The sequence below is a fragment of the Fusarium musae genome, chromosome 3 (genome assembly GCF_019915245.1).
Source record: "Fusarium musae strain F31 chromosome 3, whole genome shotgun sequence".
In the NCBI taxonomy this organism is placed as follows: Eukaryota; Fungi; Ascomycota; class Sordariomycetes; order Hypocreales; family Nectriaceae; genus Fusarium; species Fusarium musae.
This window is the reverse complement of record NC_058389.1, coordinates 4,739,026-4,757,719: the sequence shown is the minus strand read 5'-3', so window position 1 is coordinate 4,757,719 and position 18,694 is coordinate 4,739,026. Positions and strand designations below refer to the sequence as shown.

At 46.8% G+C, this 18,694-nt stretch overlaps 8 protein-coding genes across 8 annotated transcripts; 4 read left to right on the top strand and 4 right to left on the bottom strand.

Annotated features, from left to right (window-relative positions):
- Positions 1-97: 97 nt before the first annotated feature.
- J7337_004906 (uncharacterized protein) lies at positions 98-1,306 on the top strand (the record flags this gene model as incomplete). The annotated part of the gene is made up of 3 exons (XM_044822591.1): positions 98-453; positions 510-650; positions 700-1,306. The coding sequence occupies 3 exons, from the start codon at positions 98-100 to the stop codon at positions 1,304-1,306; spliced, it is 1,104 nt and encodes a 367-aa protein (XP_044683924.1).
- Positions 1,307-1,904: 598 nt separating this feature from the next.
- J7337_004905 (uncharacterized protein) lies at positions 1,905-3,608 on the top strand (the record flags this gene model as incomplete). The annotated part of the gene is made up of 2 exons (XM_044822590.1): positions 1,905-3,256; positions 3,308-3,608. 2 exons carry the CDS (start codon positions 1,905-1,907, stop codon positions 3,606-3,608), a joined length of 1,653 nt encoding a protein of 550 aa, XP_044683923.1.
- A 305-nt stretch (positions 3,609-3,913) lies between these two features.
- On the bottom strand, positions 3,914-5,037 carry J7337_004904 (uncharacterized protein; the record flags this gene model as incomplete). Its single annotated transcript, XM_044822589.1, has 2 exons — positions 3,914-4,076; positions 4,136-5,037. 2 exons carry the CDS (start codon positions 5,035-5,037, stop codon positions 3,914-3,916), a joined length of 1,065 nt encoding a protein of 354 aa, XP_044683922.1.
- Positions 5,038-5,370: 333 nt separating this feature from the next.
- On the top strand, positions 5,371-6,268 carry J7337_004903 (uncharacterized protein; the record flags this gene model as incomplete). The annotated part of the gene is made up of 2 exons (XM_044822588.1): positions 5,371-5,985; positions 6,035-6,268. 2 exons carry the CDS (start codon positions 5,371-5,373, stop codon positions 6,266-6,268), a joined length of 849 nt encoding a protein of 282 aa, XP_044683921.1.
- Positions 6,269-6,717: 449 nt separating this feature from the next.
- J7337_004902 (uncharacterized protein) lies at positions 6,718-7,996 on the bottom strand (the record flags this gene model as incomplete). Its single annotated transcript, XM_044822587.1, has 4 exons — positions 6,718-6,980; positions 7,037-7,565; positions 7,619-7,699; positions 7,922-7,996. 4 exons carry the CDS (start codon positions 7,994-7,996, stop codon positions 6,718-6,720), a joined length of 948 nt encoding a protein of 315 aa, XP_044683920.1.
- Positions 7,997-8,464: 468 nt separating this feature from the next.
- Positions 8,465-10,506, top strand: J7337_004901 (uncharacterized protein; the record flags this gene model as incomplete). Its single annotated transcript, XM_044822586.1, has 7 exons — positions 8,465-8,507; positions 8,559-8,794; positions 8,847-9,218; positions 9,313-9,522; positions 9,557-9,737; positions 9,790-10,124; positions 10,174-10,506. 7 exons carry the CDS (start codon positions 8,465-8,467, stop codon positions 10,504-10,506), a joined length of 1,710 nt encoding a protein of 569 aa, XP_044683919.1.
- Positions 10,507-11,587: 1,081 nt separating this feature from the next.
- J7337_004900 (uncharacterized protein) lies at positions 11,588-12,517 on the bottom strand (the record flags this gene model as incomplete). The annotated part of the gene is made up of 2 exons (XM_044822585.1): positions 11,588-12,148; positions 12,188-12,517. The coding sequence occupies 2 exons, from the start codon at positions 12,515-12,517 to the stop codon at positions 11,588-11,590; spliced, it is 891 nt and encodes a 296-aa protein (XP_044683918.1).
- Positions 12,518-16,632: 4,115 nt separating this feature from the next.
- J7337_004899 (uncharacterized protein) lies at positions 16,633-17,740 on the bottom strand (the record flags this gene model as incomplete). Its single annotated transcript, XM_044822584.1, has 2 exons — positions 16,633-16,656; positions 16,682-17,740. The coding sequence occupies 2 exons, from the start codon at positions 17,738-17,740 to the stop codon at positions 16,633-16,635; spliced, it is 1,083 nt and encodes a 360-aa protein (XP_044683917.1).
- Between the last annotated feature and the right edge of the window lie 954 nt (positions 17,741-18,694).

Genomic DNA, 18,694 nt, shown 5'->3' with positions numbered 1-18,694 from the left:
GGTTATCAGCCTAAGAACATTTAAGTTAAACTATTGGTAAAAGCAGCAAATTTGTCTCGCTCTAGCAACCTCCCAAGTCACCAACAACAAAGACAACATGACTGCAGAGAAAGCACCGCAACTTGAGATTCCTCCCGGAGAGGCAATCAAAGCCGTCAAGCTCATTAATCCCGTCAACTTTGGTCCAGCTATTCTTGAAAGGTTCATGGCACCAGCTGTGCCTGGTCTCGAAACATTCAAGAGTTCTCCTTCATTATCATTCCTCATTGAGCACCAGTGGGGAAGGAAGCTAGTGTTTGACCTAGGAATTCGAAAGGACTACAACAATTACTCACCTTCTATTGTCAAGTATTTGCCGACTACCAAGTACACTATCGAAGTGGCGGGGAATGTGGCGGATATCTTGCAGGAAAATGGTGTGTCATTGAATGAGATTGAAGCCGTGATATGGAGGTTAGTCCAGTCTACCGAAAATACTTGTTTATGGCTGTGTTTACTAAGGTATCTAGTCATTGGCATTGGGATCACATCGGCGATCCTTCTAGCTTTCCTCATCTCACAGATCTTGTCGTTGGACCAGGCTTCAAAGATGCAATGCTGCCAGGAGCACCAGCAAACCCAGAATCACCTATCCAAGAAAGCGATTACGCGTACGTATAGCTCTTAAACATGTGGACGGTCAAAGCTTACGATTGGTAGGAATCGCAATCTGCGTGAGATTAGTTTCCAAGGTCCAGAGTCTCTCAAGATTGGTCAGTTCCCCGCGTTTGACTATTTTGGAGACGGTTCGTTCTATCTCCTCGACAGTCCCGGACATGCCGTTGGACACCTATGTGGCTTGGCACGGACTACAACTTCCCCAGATACTTTTATTCTAATGGGTGGAGATGTCTGTCACTACGCAGGTATCTTCCGCCCTTCCAAGTATCTTCCAGTGCCAGATACCATCAGCCCTCATCCATGTCATCCACATGAAGACGGAGTTCTGTGCCCTGGAGAAGCTTTTGCACGACTACAAAAGTCACGAGGAAGAGAACCAACTGATACTCTATTTGACTTGACGTTTGGCTTGGATCTAGAACTTGCTTCCAAGACTACCAAGCAGTTGCAGGAACTAGACTGCAACGAGAATATCTTTGTGGTTGTTGCTCATGACTCCACAGTCCGCGATGGCGTTCCTCACTTTCCTAAGAGCTTAAATGATTGGAAGGAGAGAGGATTTGGAAAGGGCTTGAAGTGGGCTTTCTTACGCGATCTGGAGAAATTCTGGGAATCTGAGGGCTTACTGGAAAGCCGAAAGGACTAGAACGAGAAGACTAGATCCTAACAGCTTAATTAGTGAATAGTTGAACTGGACTATATTTTGAGCTATCTTATTTTGAGAAGTCACCGTGAAGTAGCCGTCGTTTACTCAAACATCGGGCAACTTTTATCTGGATAACCGACCTGAAGGTTACTAATTCTGACAGGTGTCACAAGCTCCCTCTAGATTATGACTCTAATGGCTTGGCAAGTCATTAATTCAACAACTTCGGTTTCTTATCAACCCCGTGTCCGAGTATCGGACGCCACTAGGCTAACGTTAAGCGATGCCAAATGACTCGGCAATACCTGGTTATCCTATTTGGGAAAGGCGGGTATAGCCTCAGTTAGCCTCAGCTTTGAGCTCTCGGTTACACGATACCCCAGCCATCAACCCCCGGATGTGCGGGGTCAAACAAGGACTCCCTGCAATGCATACAGAGGAGAATAAACCCGCGGGCATAAATCGACACGCCGGACGTAACCCTCGGATATCCAATTGTGCTGGGACCTTCATCGATCTTTAAAACTTTGTCATACCTCAGCACAACGCCAATTCTCTATCTGGCAACCACCTATTTTCATCGTTTCACAACTTCACAATGCCTTCAGCACAACCAATTCGTGGTGATGCGTTTGGATCACCAGACAGCAACTTAGACTATGATGTTCTTATCATCGGTGCTGGACTCAGTGGTATTCTCAGCTTGTACCGCATGCGGGAACTTGGCTTGAAGACACGAGTTATCGAAGCTGGTTCCGGAGAAGGTGGCACTTGGTTCTGGAATAGATATCCTGGTGCTCGGTTTGACTCAGAGAGCTACTCATACATCTTCTCATTTTCACAAGAAGTTCTCGATGAGTGGAACTGGACCGAGCACTTTGCTCCTCAACCAGAAACCCTTCGTTACATCCAGTATCTCACAGACAAGTTTGATCTGAAGCGTGATATGCAATTCAACACACGCGTGAGATCAGCAAAGTTTCAAGAGGATACTTCGTCATGGCTGCTGGAGACAGAAGATGGCGAGCAATACACATGTCGATATCTCATCACCGCCATGGGCATTCTCAACCAACCGACATTACCAAACATTCCTGGTGTTCAGAACTTTAAGGGACAAGCCTGGCACACAGCCAGATGGCCAAGTGATGCTTCTGCTCTGAACGGCAAGCGAGTCGGCATTATTGGTACTGGCGCAACCGCAATTCAGACAATACAAGCCATCTCGGATAAGGTCGGCCACTTAACAGTGTTCCAAAGGACGCCAAACTGGACAGCTCCACTTCGTAACAAGAAGATTAGCCCAGAGGAGATGGATGAGATCCGCACAAGATACCCAGAAATCTTCCGCAAATGTGCCGAATCATATGCCTGCTTCATTCACGTCAGTGACAGCAGGAGCGTCTTCTCCATGACAGAGGAAGAGCGCCAAGAGCAATGGGAGAAGTTATACGCCGAACCCGGCTTCGCCAAAGTCCTCAGTGTGTCTTCAGACGTCTTTACAGACCACAAGGCGAACGCGCTTTATAGCAAGTTTCACGCTGATAAGATCCGCGCACGAATCAATGACCCAGAAGTAGCTGAGAAGTTGATCCCTAAGAATCATGGCTTCGGCACAAGGAGAGTTCCTCTTGAGAGCGGTTACTTTGAGGTTTTCAATCAGTCGAATGTCAAGTTGGTTGATATCAGAGAAGACCCGATTTCTCAGATCACGGAGACTGGCGTTCAGACGGGAGATGCGTTTTATGAGCTTGATGTTCTTATTTACGCTACTGGCTTTGACGCTGTCACTGGTTCTTTCAATGCAGTTGATATTGAAGGCCGAAATGGAACAAAGCTGAAGGATGTTTGGGCTGAGGGCATCAGGACGTTCTTGGGACTTACTGTCCAGGACTTTCCTAACATGTTTATGATTATGGGTCCTCATCAGATGTTTGGAAACATTCCTAGGTATGGTCATCTACTTAAATTACTACTGTCAGTACTAACGAGGTGCTTTAGGTCCATCGAGTATGCAGCAAACTGGGTTGCCGAGTTTATCCGATATGCTCGTGACAACAAGATCATCAGTGCTGAAGCAACGGATAAGGGTATGGAGGAGTGGACGCAGCATGTGCATGAATGCGGAAAGGGCCTACTAGCCAATGAAGTTGACTCTTGGATGACTGGCGTCAACAAGAACTTGGCTCATAAGCAGAAGAGATCCATGACGAGGTATAATGGTCCAGCACCGGGGTATCGAAAGAGGTGTGATGACGTCAAGGGGAGAGATTATTCGGACTTTGTATTGAGATATGCATGAGCATAGAGTATGTTAGAATTTAAATGTTATTATGATATGATATCTTTTGATAGAATCGAGGCTGTATGGGGAGTTTGGTTGCTCGAGTAGCTTAATCTTGAAGTAGATGACGAGCAGACATCATCCGGAGTCCTTACCAAACTTTAGAAAACTTATGGTGCTTCAGGATAATTAAGAGTATTTTGGGACGTCTTATGGTGAGTTTAGGGAGGTATTTGAATAACTTCCATCGTTTATTTCATCTTGGATATCCAATTCAAATTCATACAACCTCAAGGACCTCAGCGTTATGATAGACGGTATAGCTAAGCGGTTTTGACTTCAAACTGTCTTGCTTCAGGGTTCGAGAGCGCCCAAATAATTCCCTCCTCCATAACTCTGTCCCATCTCTTAGACTCACTCAGCTGATCCCCATATCTACGGAACCCATGGGGCAATCCCTTGAAAACATGAATATCCGTGGGTACCCTGTTGCAATTTCATGTCAGTTGCTTCAACGGCATCAAAAATAGAGACTGCTGACTTACCCTGCCTCGGCTAGCTTCTTTCCATACAAGAGACCTTCATCCCGCAGGGGATCGGCACCGGCAATCCCAAAGACAGTGGGAGGAAGTCCTTTGACGTGAGAAGCCGATGCGTTTCCAGTGTTTGCTCGGAAATCATCAGCATCTGGGAAAGGAACCGGGAACTTCAGCATTCCTGTAAAGAAGTCGATGACCTTCTTGGGAAGGATCGGTACGTCTTCATTCTGGACATATGAAGATACCAAGGGGTTCGTGAGTTGGTCAAGCTGAGACTGATAATGGTCAAGATGGACTAAAGCTGGGATCATGAGAATCTGTCCGGCAATCTTGGGATACTGGCGGATATCTGGTGCTGAGATGTTCTGTCTCAAAGTCAAGGCGGCTGCTAACTGGGCACCAGCGCTGATCCCTCCGATGACAACCTGGCCAGATCTGCCTTGAAGGTCATCGATATGGTCGTGCACCCAGTAAAAGGCATCTTCGACGTCATTCCAAGCTGTAGGAAAAGTATGATCCGGCGTGTGACGGTAGTTCACATTGACAACCGTAACCTTCGCTCCAATTGCGATTCTCGAGGAGATGGCATCTTCAGATGAGAGAGTGCCGAATAGATATCCTCCACCATGGAGATGGATGTAAATCGGGAGTATAGCATCATCTGCAGCATCGACGGGCCTGTAGCTTCGGGCTTCTATGAAAGAACCGTCTCTCGTAGGAATCTTGTAGTCTTTCATGCGGACCAAGTGGCCCAGCTGCTTCATGCCATTCGCAGAGATCTCCTCCCGACCTTTGTTGACTACGGCTTGTCTCTCATAGATATCCGCAAAGGTTGGGGGAGGCGGAAGACTTGCTTCTACTGCAAGCCATTCGGCAGATTTGGGGCCGTATTCCGAAAAGTCGCACATGATGATAGATTTGATGGTATTCCAACAATTAATTCTTGATATTATTGAATCTCAATGAGTTCCTGGGTTCATGGAAATGCATCCTTGAGGGGTATCATGCTGCAGAGAACGTAATTGGCTGCAGCCATGTGATTCCGTCAGTCGTACCTCGGCGCGACCCCACAAAACGAGGTTGAATTAGAGTATTAAGCTCTGGCAATTCTCAATTAGGAAAGCCGCCCAACAGTCCCGGAGAAAGGAGTACTCGAGATTGATTTCATGATTAAATATTCCGAATTGAGAGGATTCATTGTATCATTTCATAATAAAAGAGATCCAAAAACAAACACCACCATGGCCGAGATACCCACTCAACCCCCGTCTCGTTCACTAAAAGACAAAGTCGCCATCGTCACAGGCGCTGGCTGCTTTGGAGACGGTATTGGCAATGGTAGAGCCATATCGATCATGTTGGCCAACGAGGGCTGCAATGTGATATGCCTTGATATGGATCTAGAATGGGCAACAAAGACGGCTGATATGGCCAACCAGAGCGCAGCTTCCAAGGCCATACCGGCACAAGGAAATGTCACAGATGCAAGCGATTGCGAAAAGGCCGTTGCCCTTGCATTGAAGGAATTTGGCCGTCTGGATATTCTCGTCAACAATGTCGGCATAGCTGGAGCTTCAGGGACAGCCGTTGATGTGGATATGGCCAAGTGGACGATGGGTCTTGAGGTTAACGTTTCAAGCATGGTTTTGATGGCAAAGTTCGCCATACCAGCAATGGCCAAGAATGATGGTGAGATCAAAGGATCCATCGTCAATATGGGGAGTGTAGCCGGCTTAAAAGGCGGTACACCTCATCTCTTGTATCCAACTGCAAAGGGGGCTGTCGTCAATATGACGAGAGCCATGGCGGCTCACCACGCCAAAGACGGCATCAGAGTGAACTGTGTCTGTCCCGGAGTAAGTTATGAACCTACGAGAGCAGGAGGACTGCGCTAACACTTGCTAGATGCTTTATACACCAATGATGTACGCAAAGGGTATGTCAGAAGAAGCCAGGGAAGCGAGAAAAGCAAGGAGTTTACTTGGAACTGAGGGTACAGCTTGGGATGCTGCATGTGCTGTTGTGTTTCTGGCGAGTAACCATGCAAGGTGGATTACGGGAGCTATTCTGCCAGTTGATGCTGGGACAACCGCTGCTGTTGGAACTAGCTTGCCTGCTGGCGCAAGCGTTAATGGTTGATATAGATTACCAAATATCTACACATGGAACCAACTTTAAATCAATGACAAGTCCACAATCTTCGGTTAGAAAGCTACTGCTTAAATAGATTTCCTTAACGACTGAGTCTATAAATGACTTAAATTGAGCTCTATTAAGGTTTACGTTTAATACTGGACCTGAGACCCTAAGCGATGAAAATATTTAGGTAAATTTAGGTACATTTATAATAACTTAGAATAACTTAGGATGCCTTGGTTCGCAGCACTCTAACTGGATGTCAGGTATCTTGCTCTGTGAGAATAGTTCGAGATCCACGATGATGGAGAGATCGAAGACCCGTTTCACCTTCCTTTCAGTCAAGAAAGAAATAGACCATCGCCTTTCGGCTGACTAGTACGAAATACACGGTGAATGGAATGGAAACACTCTGTTGATCATCAAAAAATCAATTGAATTCATAAGCGAGGCTAGTCATGTAGTAATGCCACTCTCGCCTTGATCTTTCCTTCACCCAATGCCCCAAGCACTTCCTCAAAATCCGGAAGCTTTCTGGTTTCGACTCGTGGGCTGATATGGCCAGAAGCGATAAGCTCAAGAACCTTCTCCAGATCTCTGACTTGGCCACCGTAAGAGAAGATGAAAGAAAGTCTCTTTCTCGTACCAATCTTCATGTGAATTGTATTTTCCGTGTCAAGGCTGCCGATGCAAAGAAGTTTGCCGCCACGACGAACTGAAACACATATAAGCTGAGGTTTTACGAATTTCAAACCAAGATATTTTGCTTACCGATATGTTGTGCATCTTCGAATGTCTGATGAGTACCAACGAAGTCAAGAACGGTGTCGATTTTCCCTTCCAAGCCATTCTCTTTGATGAAGTCCTGAGGAGGTTTTCCTACTGGAACGATGTCTTTGTCGGGTATACCCAGAGCTTTGGCTTCATCAAGAAGCTCTTGTCGAATATCGGAAACTATCACCCTCGCTCCGATATAACGCACAATCTGTAGAGCATTGAAGCCTAGGCCACCGAGACCAAATAGAAACACTGTCTCATGCTTTTTAACTTCTCCTCTCCTAGTGATGGCGTGGAATGCTGTGTTCACAGCGTCAGTGGCTACAGCAGCTTCTGCTGGGCTGACACCTTCGGGAACCTTGACTGCAGCTCGAATATCAACGGCAGTATAAGGTGCGTAGAAGCCATCTTGGCCAATACCTGAGTGATGGCCTCTTTCACACAGTTGAGCCAAATCACGAGAACATTCAGGACAGTCGTCTTGATTGCAACCAGGAACCGCATGAAGAGCCACAATATCTCCCTGTTTAGCATTCAGTATTGACCGATCCCAAACGTTTGAAGAATATCACTTACCACTTTAAGTCCGTTGTCTTGAACATTGCTGCCTATCTCAATAATCTGTCCGCAGCCTTCATGGCCTAGGATATACTTTTCCTGAAACCAAGAGGCTTGCTTTTCTATCGTGAGTAGAGAATGGTCGCTTCTGCAAACTTATTATTGGTCAGCTTTTAGTCAACTACCAGGAGGTTCGTCGTACCGCCAGACGCCAGCATCTTACAAAGAATGCCATTTGGTGACACCTTGGGAACGGGTACTTCTTCAAAAACCTCGAATATGTCAGTGTATTACTTTGCTAAAATCGAGAGTTCGCATTACCGGCTTCGGACTTCCTTTGTGCTTCCTCCACGCAAACATGGTTGCTGGTACTCTTTCGGAATTCGTGACAGTCATGGTGATGATTGGCCGATAATATGAAGACGGTGATCAATCTTGATACTCCTCACTGGCGTACTGGTGTCAGATACCCACCCTATATCCAATCCTACTATTCGGCTTTCCCAGACCTGTAGTCGGCTCGATTTCCCTTCCTAGACACGAACGCGTCTCGGTAGGATTTTCTACCGAGGTCTTCCGAGGCAACGAGAACCTATGGTTGGCTTAGGAATCCACTTGTAATAATCTGGAGAATGCGGGGGATTGGCCGCTATGCGAGATGGCAATGCTCTCGGTTTTCCTATAAGAGTGTAGCTCCGCCAAGAACTCCACCACAATTTGTTTTCATGACGTTAGGTCGCTGACTCGCTGGCTTGCCGATGACCTTGAATAAGAAATTCATTCTGGCTGCCTCGATATTATTGTAACCTATCATATTGCGAATTGCGTTTCAACGTGCGAAAAGAACAAGGAGCTCGTATCAAAATGGTGTTTACTTCTCCAAGCTGGGTGCCTCAGCTCCCAATTGGTGAGTCGCGTGCCTCAATTGATGGAACTTCACATTGCTGACATATTGAAGATCCTCCGGATTCGATACCTATTGCTGAGTTTATGAGGAACGAGGCTTATGGTCGCCAACATATTGTCAAGAGCAGACATCCATTTACCTGTGGAATCACTGGCCGTTCGTACTCAGCACCTGAACTGTTCGAGCGGTCAGAATCTTTTGCAAGAGCCTTGGCAAAGCGTCTTCAATGGCAGCCGAATGAGGGAACACCTTGGGATAAGGTTTTGGCTATCTTCTCTCTGAACACAGTACGTATATGCCGAGTTTGTATGAGGGTGCCTATCTGATAGATGACTCTAGATTGACTTTGTAACCGCCATCTACGGTGTTCACCGACTCAACGGCATAGCCACGCCAGCCAATGCTGCTTATTCCTCTGATGAACTTACCCATCAACTCAAGGCATCAGGGGCCAAAGCTCTGGTTACATGTACACCTCTACTCGAGGTCGCGCTTGAGGCAGCCAAGAACGTCGGCATACCAGAAGAAAACATCTATCTGTTCGACATCCCGCGAGCTGAGCCTACCTCAAGTTTCAAACATGCTTCCGTTGAGGATCTTATCAACGAAGGCTCGAGACTTGCAGAACTTGAGAAGCTTCAATGGGTTCAAGGTCAAGGTGCACGCCAGACAGCCTTTTTATGCTTCTCAAGTGGAACATCAGGATTACCGGTAAGACCGATTCTTCCTGACTATGATACATGCTAATACGATCCAGAAAGCTGTGATGATATCTCATAGGAACGTCATCTCGAATGTGTTACAGCATGTCACTTACGACTCTGTCGCCAGACGGAAGAAAGGTGTAGAAACTCAAGCAGTCACAGGATTCTTGCCCTTCTCTCATATCTACGGCCTTGTTATTGGTGCTCATACTTGCACGTGGCGAGGTGATCAAGTCATTGTTCTCCCGAAATTCGAGTTCAACGACTTCCTCAAGTCTGTTCAGGAGTTCAAGATTAGGCAGCTGCTGGTGGTCAGTTTATTTGTGATTCTTAAAGCTATATCAGTACCAACAGTCCTCCAAGGTCCCGCCGATTATCATCCAAGTCCTGCGATTCAAGGATGTTTGTGCCAAGTATGATCTGAGTAGCGTCAAATTTGTCTACTGTGGTGCGGCCCCCCTCGGCGAGGAAACAATCTCGGACATGAAGAAGCTATACCCGGATTGGACAATCGCACAGGCCTATGGTGAGTCTATCCGCGATAAGATATCCAAGAAAGAATGACTGACAGAATCAAGGAATGACGGAAACCGCAACCGTCGTGACATCTTCAAGCGAAGACGATGTCTTCACAAGAGGCTCTGGATCCCTGTTGCCTGGTGCCAAAGCCAAGATCATCGACCTTGAGGGCAATGAAGTTACTGAGTATGACAAGCCAGGCGAGCTACTTGTTCAAGCCCCGTCAGTTGTGTTAGGATATTTGAACAACGAGAAAGCTACCTCTGAAACCTTTGTACATCACAAAGATGGAAGATATATCCGCACTGGAGACGAGGCTATCGTGACTTTAGCCCCGTCTGGTCACGAGCATATTGTGATCGTTGACAGAATCAAGGAACTCATCAAGGTCAAGGTATGTAAACTACTGTTTAATTGGTGATGCCAATACTAAGAATGAGCAGGGCCATCAGGTTGCACCCGCGGAGCTTGAGGCTCACATCTTGACAAGCCCCCATGTCTTCGACTGCGCTGTGATCCAAGTACCTGATGAGAGGTCAGGAGAGGTACCAAAGGCTTTTGTAGTCAAGAGCTCTTTGGCTGAGTCCTTGGATGAGAAGAAAGTGGCCAATGATATCATGAAGCATGTTGCTGATAACAAGGCTTCCTATAAACAGCTCAGGGGAGGCGTAGAGTTTCTGGAAGTTATACCCAAGAGTCCAAGCGGAAAGATCCTTCGTCGGCTGCTCAGGGATAAGGAGCGTGAGAAGAGACGGGCTGAGGGGGCGAAACTATAGATCTTAGAATACTCGAGCGCCTGTCTAGCATTTCCATTAAATTATTTGTCATATTGACGAAGACGATGAGTAGTTCATTTCGCTTCTTCGTGATTAACGATGAGAATTTATTGAGGTTATTATGGCCAGGCAGGGTTTGGCTAAAATGACTTGTAGTCTAGCCGAGACCGCTTGAGCGTGACTAAATGTACAAGCTTGAACCCCAATATTGAATAACAATGGGGCCATCATCAGTGAGATATGATGGACGAACAAGCACAAAGAACAAGTAAGCTCTCAGCCACAAGTATCAACTGCAAATAACACATTGATACCTCCGGGCTGTTCCGTTACGCAATGCTCCAAGGAGAGAGATTGCAATTTCCAGAAGAACTATGAATGCAAGTTTGTAAGAAATTCGAAAGAGTAAAAACTTGCCATGTAGAACCGAAAAGTGGATTTAGCCATAGAGAGGAGAAGAAACGAGAGAAAAAGCTAAGACATGGTGGAAAAGGCTGGGCTATACCTAGGCCGCGGGGAGCAAGAAAACTATAGAGCTCAATATTAGGTATTAAAATAAAACTTAGCAAAAGATATCCTAAACTTGGTAAAATTATCCTAAGTTTATATAAACTTAACTAAATATTTTTATTATTTAGGATCAAGATCCTGAGTTTTCCCTTTCCTCCTCTAGGGCTACTAGGGCACCTAAGAAAAACACCAAATATCAGTTGGCTTAGTAGGACATATGATGAAGCATAACCATCACGTATTAAGCGAGTTTCATTGAAAGAACTTTTATTTATCAAGTGACCGGTATGTAGACACGGTGAAAGGAACTCAGCGTAAAAACAGTAGCACAACGCAACGCATGTTGATGAGTATAGGCTGAGCAAATGCTCTTGCGATAGTGACGATTGAGTGCAGAATACTACATGGACCCTCCCTGAAAATTGAGAAGTAAAACGCTGGGCCTCGCAGACAGAAGAGACACATGGAAAAGACATAACCGAGGTAGACGAAAGCGACAATCCTGCACTGGAAATGAGTGCTGAAGGTTAAGCCGTGCAAGAACCTCAACACTTGTATGCCTTCAATCCATCTAGCCACCTGCCATCTCTAGATCGTCTCGGGAAGCCAAGACTTCTTTGTGTTGGTCCCTGCTGAGGCTGTATGCAGCAAGGTTATGGAGTTCGCAGGGAATCACCAAGCCATCGCATCGAAACAGAATGTAAAGCCTCTTGAAATCATCAACGATCTCCTGTGGGGCACTCTTCTGACCCTCAAGCTTGTCCTTGACAACGTGGACAAGGGTTTCTTTGAGTTGCTTCGGGGTTCCATCGAGTTTCTCCAGGGCCCCATCGGAAATGGGTGAAGTGTTGGGAGAGTGATTCTGCAGAGGTCTCTCCGCGAACTTGGCCCGGTCGTCAAGGAAGTGTTGCTGCAGGTTGATGACATTCTTCACGTTGTTGAGGGCTTCGATGCCACGGGCCCTCTCCAAGCTTTTCTCGGGCAGTTGGCTGAAAAGGTCTGCGAGGACTCCCAAAGAGGGTCCAGCAAGGTCTGAGTCCTGCATTTCAATTCGTTCACCCGGGAGCCTCTCTACCCAGGATATCCGAGTGTACTCCTGATCCCAGACAACACCAGACGTCGAGATACGTTCCTGAGATTCGGGAGAGTGCATTATGTACTAGCTAAGCACTCTCATCTTGATATCTCGAGGGAGAACCCAAAAGGTATAGAAATCCATCAAGAGATCCATCTGTGGCTTGAATGACTTTCGGTCGACTGATGCATCTTGCAGCTGTCTGAGTAGGTCGCCTACTCGGGTAAGAGCTTGTTCCCGGGTGATGGTCAGAGTCGCAGTGTAGACTGCGTCGCCGGCGTCACGGCTTGGATGGCGGCCAAGTGGGTGCAAGGCTTGCTCTGGACTTTCGCTTTCACTGACCAAATGGTTCCCAAACACGGGTGCGGCAAGAAGAATGGGAAGTTGGTGTTGAACAACTGCGAGGTATCTGTGAGGGGGCGGCATGGTTGCTTTGACAGTCCAGATACCATTAGATAGCTCGGTTGTCGGGCTGTTGACCGAATTATCCCGCGTGACCAAGAATGGATTCTGACCGGTTGTTGCAAAGACTTGGATAGCAACCTTGAGCCAAGCCACAGAGCCATGTTCGCCAAGAATCTCAAGGATGGATCTGTCAGGCTTGGCAGGGGCTATCTTGCGGTAGTTGAGAGAAACGATCAGAAGAACCAGGATTGGGGCAGGGAGGCAAGGTACCTGCTCGCCCTTGCGAGGAAGCTGGAGTGATCTCACACATGCGTCCTTGATTGTGTGATATCCCTCAAATTCGGTGAAAATCGTAGCCAACAACACGTTTCCTGATTCGAGTTGGTTGACGTATCGATCCTAACGTTGAGGAAAGTCTTGGCGGGTCATGGATACAACCGAAAAAATGTCGTCAACCATCTTTTCGTAGATCTATGACACGTGGTGCAGGTAGATGCTTCAAAGGCAGGACAGGACACTTGTTGATCGAGCTCATTAAGATTCAGCAGGTTTACGAACAACATTTCAGTGATATGTGTGCCCTGGTTGGCCAGCACAGAGTTGCCTCTTCTCCAGCCATGATTCTTTGGTAAGAAAGTTAGCTCGGCAAACCACAAGATAGATAGATATGGAAATTCTTACCGGTGGGGCAAAATGAAGCTTATCAGCAATGGAAGATTTTGCGTATTCGCGTGTCGCTTGGGAATGGGTGATATGTCTAAATTCTTGCCGGACCTGAGAAGAGCAAAGGGTCAGTTAATTTTGTCTAAAGCGCACTTTGATATTAGAAATAAAACTGACCGCCAATAGTCCGAATCGGAGAGGTTAACCGAGAGTCTCCAGATCACGGAAATGTAGAAGAACTCTAAAACGTCTTGCAGGAGAAGAATAGGAAGACGAGTGGGCTTGAATATTGTCTGTCTTCTTCGCCCAGTACCAATGAACGTCTAGGCGTAGCAGAGAATGATTCTCAAGATGAGGATACAGGATAGAGAAAGTTTGAGATTTTCAGATGGGGAAGAGAAAGAAAAGAGGATGGGAATATTGATCTTGATAGATGTAGCCCATGAACGAAGAAGATGCACAACTACAACTAATTGCCAGGTTACGCAACGTCACTTGATCAGGTTAGATCCCAGTCATCGGGAGCGAATGTCTTTCATGAGCTGGCAGTGCAGTGCAGGGGTGTGGCACTTTGCTCGCCTTACATTCAGCCTCACCGTTCGCCTGACTGGTGGGCCGGGATCTGATCCAGTCCTACATGCCAGCCGCCAAATTTTAGCGTGGCAGTGCAGATGGCACAAAGCTATCTAAAGAAAGAATGGAAAAGAAAAGAAAAGAAGTAAGATCTTTGCTCATATAAATAGAGAAGTTTGAGCTTTATGTTGCATTTGGAGATAGTTCATCCTCTGCCCCACGAAAGGCTTGGTAATAAAGCAGGCTAACAAAACGCATCCTAGTGCGATGGAGCCTACTACAACCCCCAGGGGAAAGCCTTGTTCCACTAATGACCACCTTTGTTATATGTGCAATGGCATATTGATTCGGCCTTATGAAAGAAATCACACATCCGAGAACTTTGCGAGGCGACCCGGGGCCGATGTTGCCAAGTCAATTGAGGCTGGCTGTCGACTGTGTACAATGCTGGGTGAGATACTCAAGATTCGTCATCTAGCATTGTCACATACAAAGATGGAAATCACCCCATGCCTGGCCACTCTCGATGGAGGCGATGGAGAGATAGCCCAGCCGGACCTAAACCAAGGAATCGGTACAACAGAGAAATATCGCCGAATTATGTACAGTTTGCAAATTGAGAACAAATGTATAGAAACCGTCGAAATAGCGCTGGTTCCGACAAATGGTAAACATCCCCAATATGGACTTGATCAAAATTGATATTGGACTAATCTATTAGCAAGACAAGTCCTTGATGTTTCGAGAATACCCGGATTACCCCCTTCCGATAAGTACAAACAGCAACTCATCCTTTGAGTTTATCAAGAGATGTTCATCTTTCTGTCGGAAATTCCATGAAATCTGCAATAGCAATCAAGGATCAGACATATGGTTGCCTACCCGACTTATAGATGTTGGCGACACAGACTCACAACGACCACGCGTTGTTGTGACAGCAAGTGAACATATTGGGAATTGCGAATACGTGTGTCTCTCTCATAGGTGGATAGGCGTGATATTAAAGCTTGAGAGTACAAATATCGATGAGCTAAGGAAGGAAATTCCAGTGGAAAAGATTTCCCAGACTTTTCGAGACGCCTTTAAAACCACGCGCCAGCTCGGTTTTCGCTACATCTGGGTCGATAGCCTGTGTATCATGCAAGATCAACAATTCCAAGAGGGGCTGCAGGACTGGTTGACAGAATCAGAAAGAATGGGAGAGAACTACAAGCATGCAGCCCTGACTATTGCTCCGACACCTATGGTAGACAACGTTGATGTATTCTTTTTGAACCGAGACACGTCACACCGGACTCCTTTGGCAATCAACATCAAGAGAAAAGCCCCGACAGGCATGAACTCGATCAGGTGCGGTAAGACGGAAAGTGATATTTCAGGTCAATACTATTGCTTCTCAAAGGACATCTGGCTTGGTCAGGTGGATCGAGCTCCTCTGAACTACAGAGGGTGGGTTTATCAAGAACGGCTCCTGAGCCCACGGACAGTCCATTTCGCAACAGAGGTTTTTTGGGAATGCCGGCTGCTTATAGCATCTGAGATGCTACCAATAGGGTTCCCTTACGATGAAGGCGGGCTTCCTCCGAACACAAAATTCTGGAGAGGGAAGAAATATGGAACGAAAAAGTTCCTGGATCAATACGGCAACTGGATGGAATTTGTTGAGAATTTTTCCCACTGCCACTTGACCATGGAGCGTGATAAGCTGCCAGCTATAGCTGGGGTTGCTGCAGCATTTGAATATCCAAACGATCAGTATCTTGCCGGTCTTTGGCGAGGTGGATTAGCTTCTCAATTGATCTGGCGACGATCTGAGAAGCGATGGGCCAACTATGAGCCCCCTCTAAATTACCGAGGTAGGAATGGTACCCCTTGATAGTTTCTATTCTCTGGCTAACATCTCTCGCAGCCCCATCATGGTCTTGGGCCTCGGTGAACGGTCCTGTTGAGTTCCTAGCTGATACATTCTACATTGATAGAAGAAGCAGATACACCGCTGCTATTATAAACTCGAAAGTTGGTCTGCTAGTCGTGAAACATCCATTTGGGCAAGTTACAGGGGCACAATTATGTCTCAGGGCTGATCTAGCTCACATTTCACCGCAGCGGATTGCACAGAATCCAGAGTGGATGCTGACATTGGATGACAACAAGGAATACATGAGGGTTGTGACCTACTATTTGTGCGTTTTTACAGCGCATGTGTCTTGGTGCAACGACCTCTTTTTGTTGGTGCTGGAGCCAACCGGTGCCAAGAGCCAGGAGTTTCGAAGGATCGGGGTACTGATGATTCGTCTTAGAAACGACATACCAAGAGAGGGCTTCAAAGTGTTTCCAGACTGCACTATTACCATTATTTAGTCCGATCTCACTGTTATTCGACGTATTAATTAAGCTTCTGGATCAGTCATCTAAGCTGCTAGGAAATCTCATTTAGTGAAGTTATATCAGGTATTCTCGCTACACAGGGTTACTATAGTTAAACTATGTTCAAGCTGAACTTCTAAGAGCACTTTCAGCAGGTTTGAAAGACTGGTTCAAGAGTTCAGGCGAATTGTATACATCTACTTAAGACACTAGAAGATACCATCCTCCTCTCAGGCAACATCAGGCCCGCCGCATCGGTAAGCTTGTTTTATGCCTTCTCGACCACTCCACAGCTCTATAGTAGAACACATCCTCTTTAACCTTCGCCGTGATCTTATCCATATCCACATCTGTTCCATCCTCCACAGCCCGTTCAAGTTCCGTCAAAAGAGCCTGACAGTCCCAACACCCACAAGAACGATACTCCTGTCCAAAGTACACTCGATACAGTCTTCTCGTCTCGCCAAAACCATCGCCCAACTGTGGCTTTTCAATTGTATCGTCATGATTGACGAACTTGCCTGTCAAAACCTTCATCGCTTGTCCATAATGCTTAGCTGTACACTGATGGGTATGCCAGACCAGATCAATATCCAATGTTGGCACAACAGTGGTTTTGGACATCTTGAGAAGCTTGCAGAAGTTCTGATACCGCGAAATAGCTCGTCTAATCGTCCCCTGGAGAGCAGGAGATCTTATCCACATGAGCGAATTCATCTTATCGGCAAACGAAGCCTGACGAATAACAGCATCTCTCAGCTGTTTCCCGAATTCCGAGTCACACTTTCGAAAGAGCTGTGAGTATTCCTTGCACGGACTTTCGTCTGTCATGGGCCTATAGCCACGGACCCCAAACCCCTCCTGCGACATGTGAACAAGCGCCAAGGATGAGAGGCCTTTCCATGAGATAATATCGTTGAAGAGATTCGGCCCGAAGCCCGATGCTTCTTCGTAGTTCGCTGTGGCTGCTGGTGGCAGGGCGAAAGTCCACTCTGTATTATCGATGGCGTGGTGAATGTGCTTCCAGGGAAACTTGACTGAGAAGAGCGGTTCTCTGGAACAGGTATTGAAGAATAGACGAGGATTGAGAAGGAATGAATGCCAGACCATGAGAACATCAAGAGGCGGGAGATTATCTCGTGTAATTTCTCTTGCCGAAGACTTGTTGAAATGATCTCGCCATGCAAGAAAGCGAACAGTAGCAAGCTCAACAAATCTGGGCCACTTCGCCTGTCTTCGTTCCCAAAGCTTGTCATCCTTGAGCGTCTTCTCATCTCCCTGATACCCAGTCTTGGTCTCTCTGATAGGTTTAATCTGCATCGCTTCATCCAATTCAGTCGAAACAAGAATCTTCTGCCTCAAAATGAAGAGCGTCTCCAGGAATTCGAGGTGAGCAGCGCACTCAGACAGAGTAGGCAAAGCCAAGTCCAGAGTCATCCGTCTTCTTGAGGGCTCATGGTCGACACTTATCGGTGTCGTAAATTTGAAGATGCCAGGGTCGGGGATTATTGGAACATCCTCTGGTTTGACAGCGAGTTCGTATGGCAGGCCATTCGGATTCTTAGGGCGCGATGAACCTGAGACCATATCCTTCCCCTGCTCATGCAAGGAAAGTTTAGTGAACCGGTGCTCCAGAGCCATTTTGCAACATAAAATCAGAAAATCTTTCGTTTCTCACGATCAAGGTTCCTTTTCGTGGTCATCTTTATTGCTGCAAAATGAGGCGATTCCAGGCTCAATAGCGCCGGGCAATCGGACTGCCAACAAATCTCCAGACTGCCTCACCGCGCCTCAAACAAAAAGTGTACCACATCCCAGGCACCCCTGCTTGTCAGCTTCGCAATCTCGCCAATCGTGCGCCCTGAAACAAAGACATCTTACGCCCGGCTAAGGAGAGGTCCAGCGCCCAGGCGTTCTCGACCTGTCGATCATCGCGGGGTCATTCCGCTTTTGACCAGCCACTGTAAGCTGAACGCTGTCGACATTCATTCACAACGCAACATCAACGTACGTTCATGCTAACAGTACAATGCAATCATGAATACTCTACACAAAGCGTTCTTCTCGATCTTTATGATACTATGGGGTATCCTCATGTTCGTCAACGTGGCTAGTATCTTGGGCAGGACAGCAAGGACATTTGGACGGCTTCGCTTCTGGTCAATCATCCCTCTCTGGCTGTATGGACCCTTGGTGGTATTGAATCCATGGTGGAGACTGGGACATTTAGACAGAGGGCGTCAATTTCTTGTGAGTATTCCAGCTAATTCGCGACATGTGTATTAACGGTTGTAGGGCATTTGGTTGACAATATGGCCTCTCGTCAGCGCAATAATTGCGACAACATGCAAGAGTCAAGGATCTCTCGGCTCATGGAACTCATCGCAACGAAGTCGCGGTTGCTTTTACATCTTGTGTGTCGACTGGGCCATAATTCTCTTCTTAATTGTGGAAGTCTGTCGGAACCCGATTCCAACAGGATCAAAAGACTGGACGTTCGGAGCTAGTCTTGGGAAGATCATGACCATGTTCACAATCATTCTTCTCGCTGGTCAAGACGTTCTGTTGTTTCCCCTCGCCGCGTTCCCTCGCTTC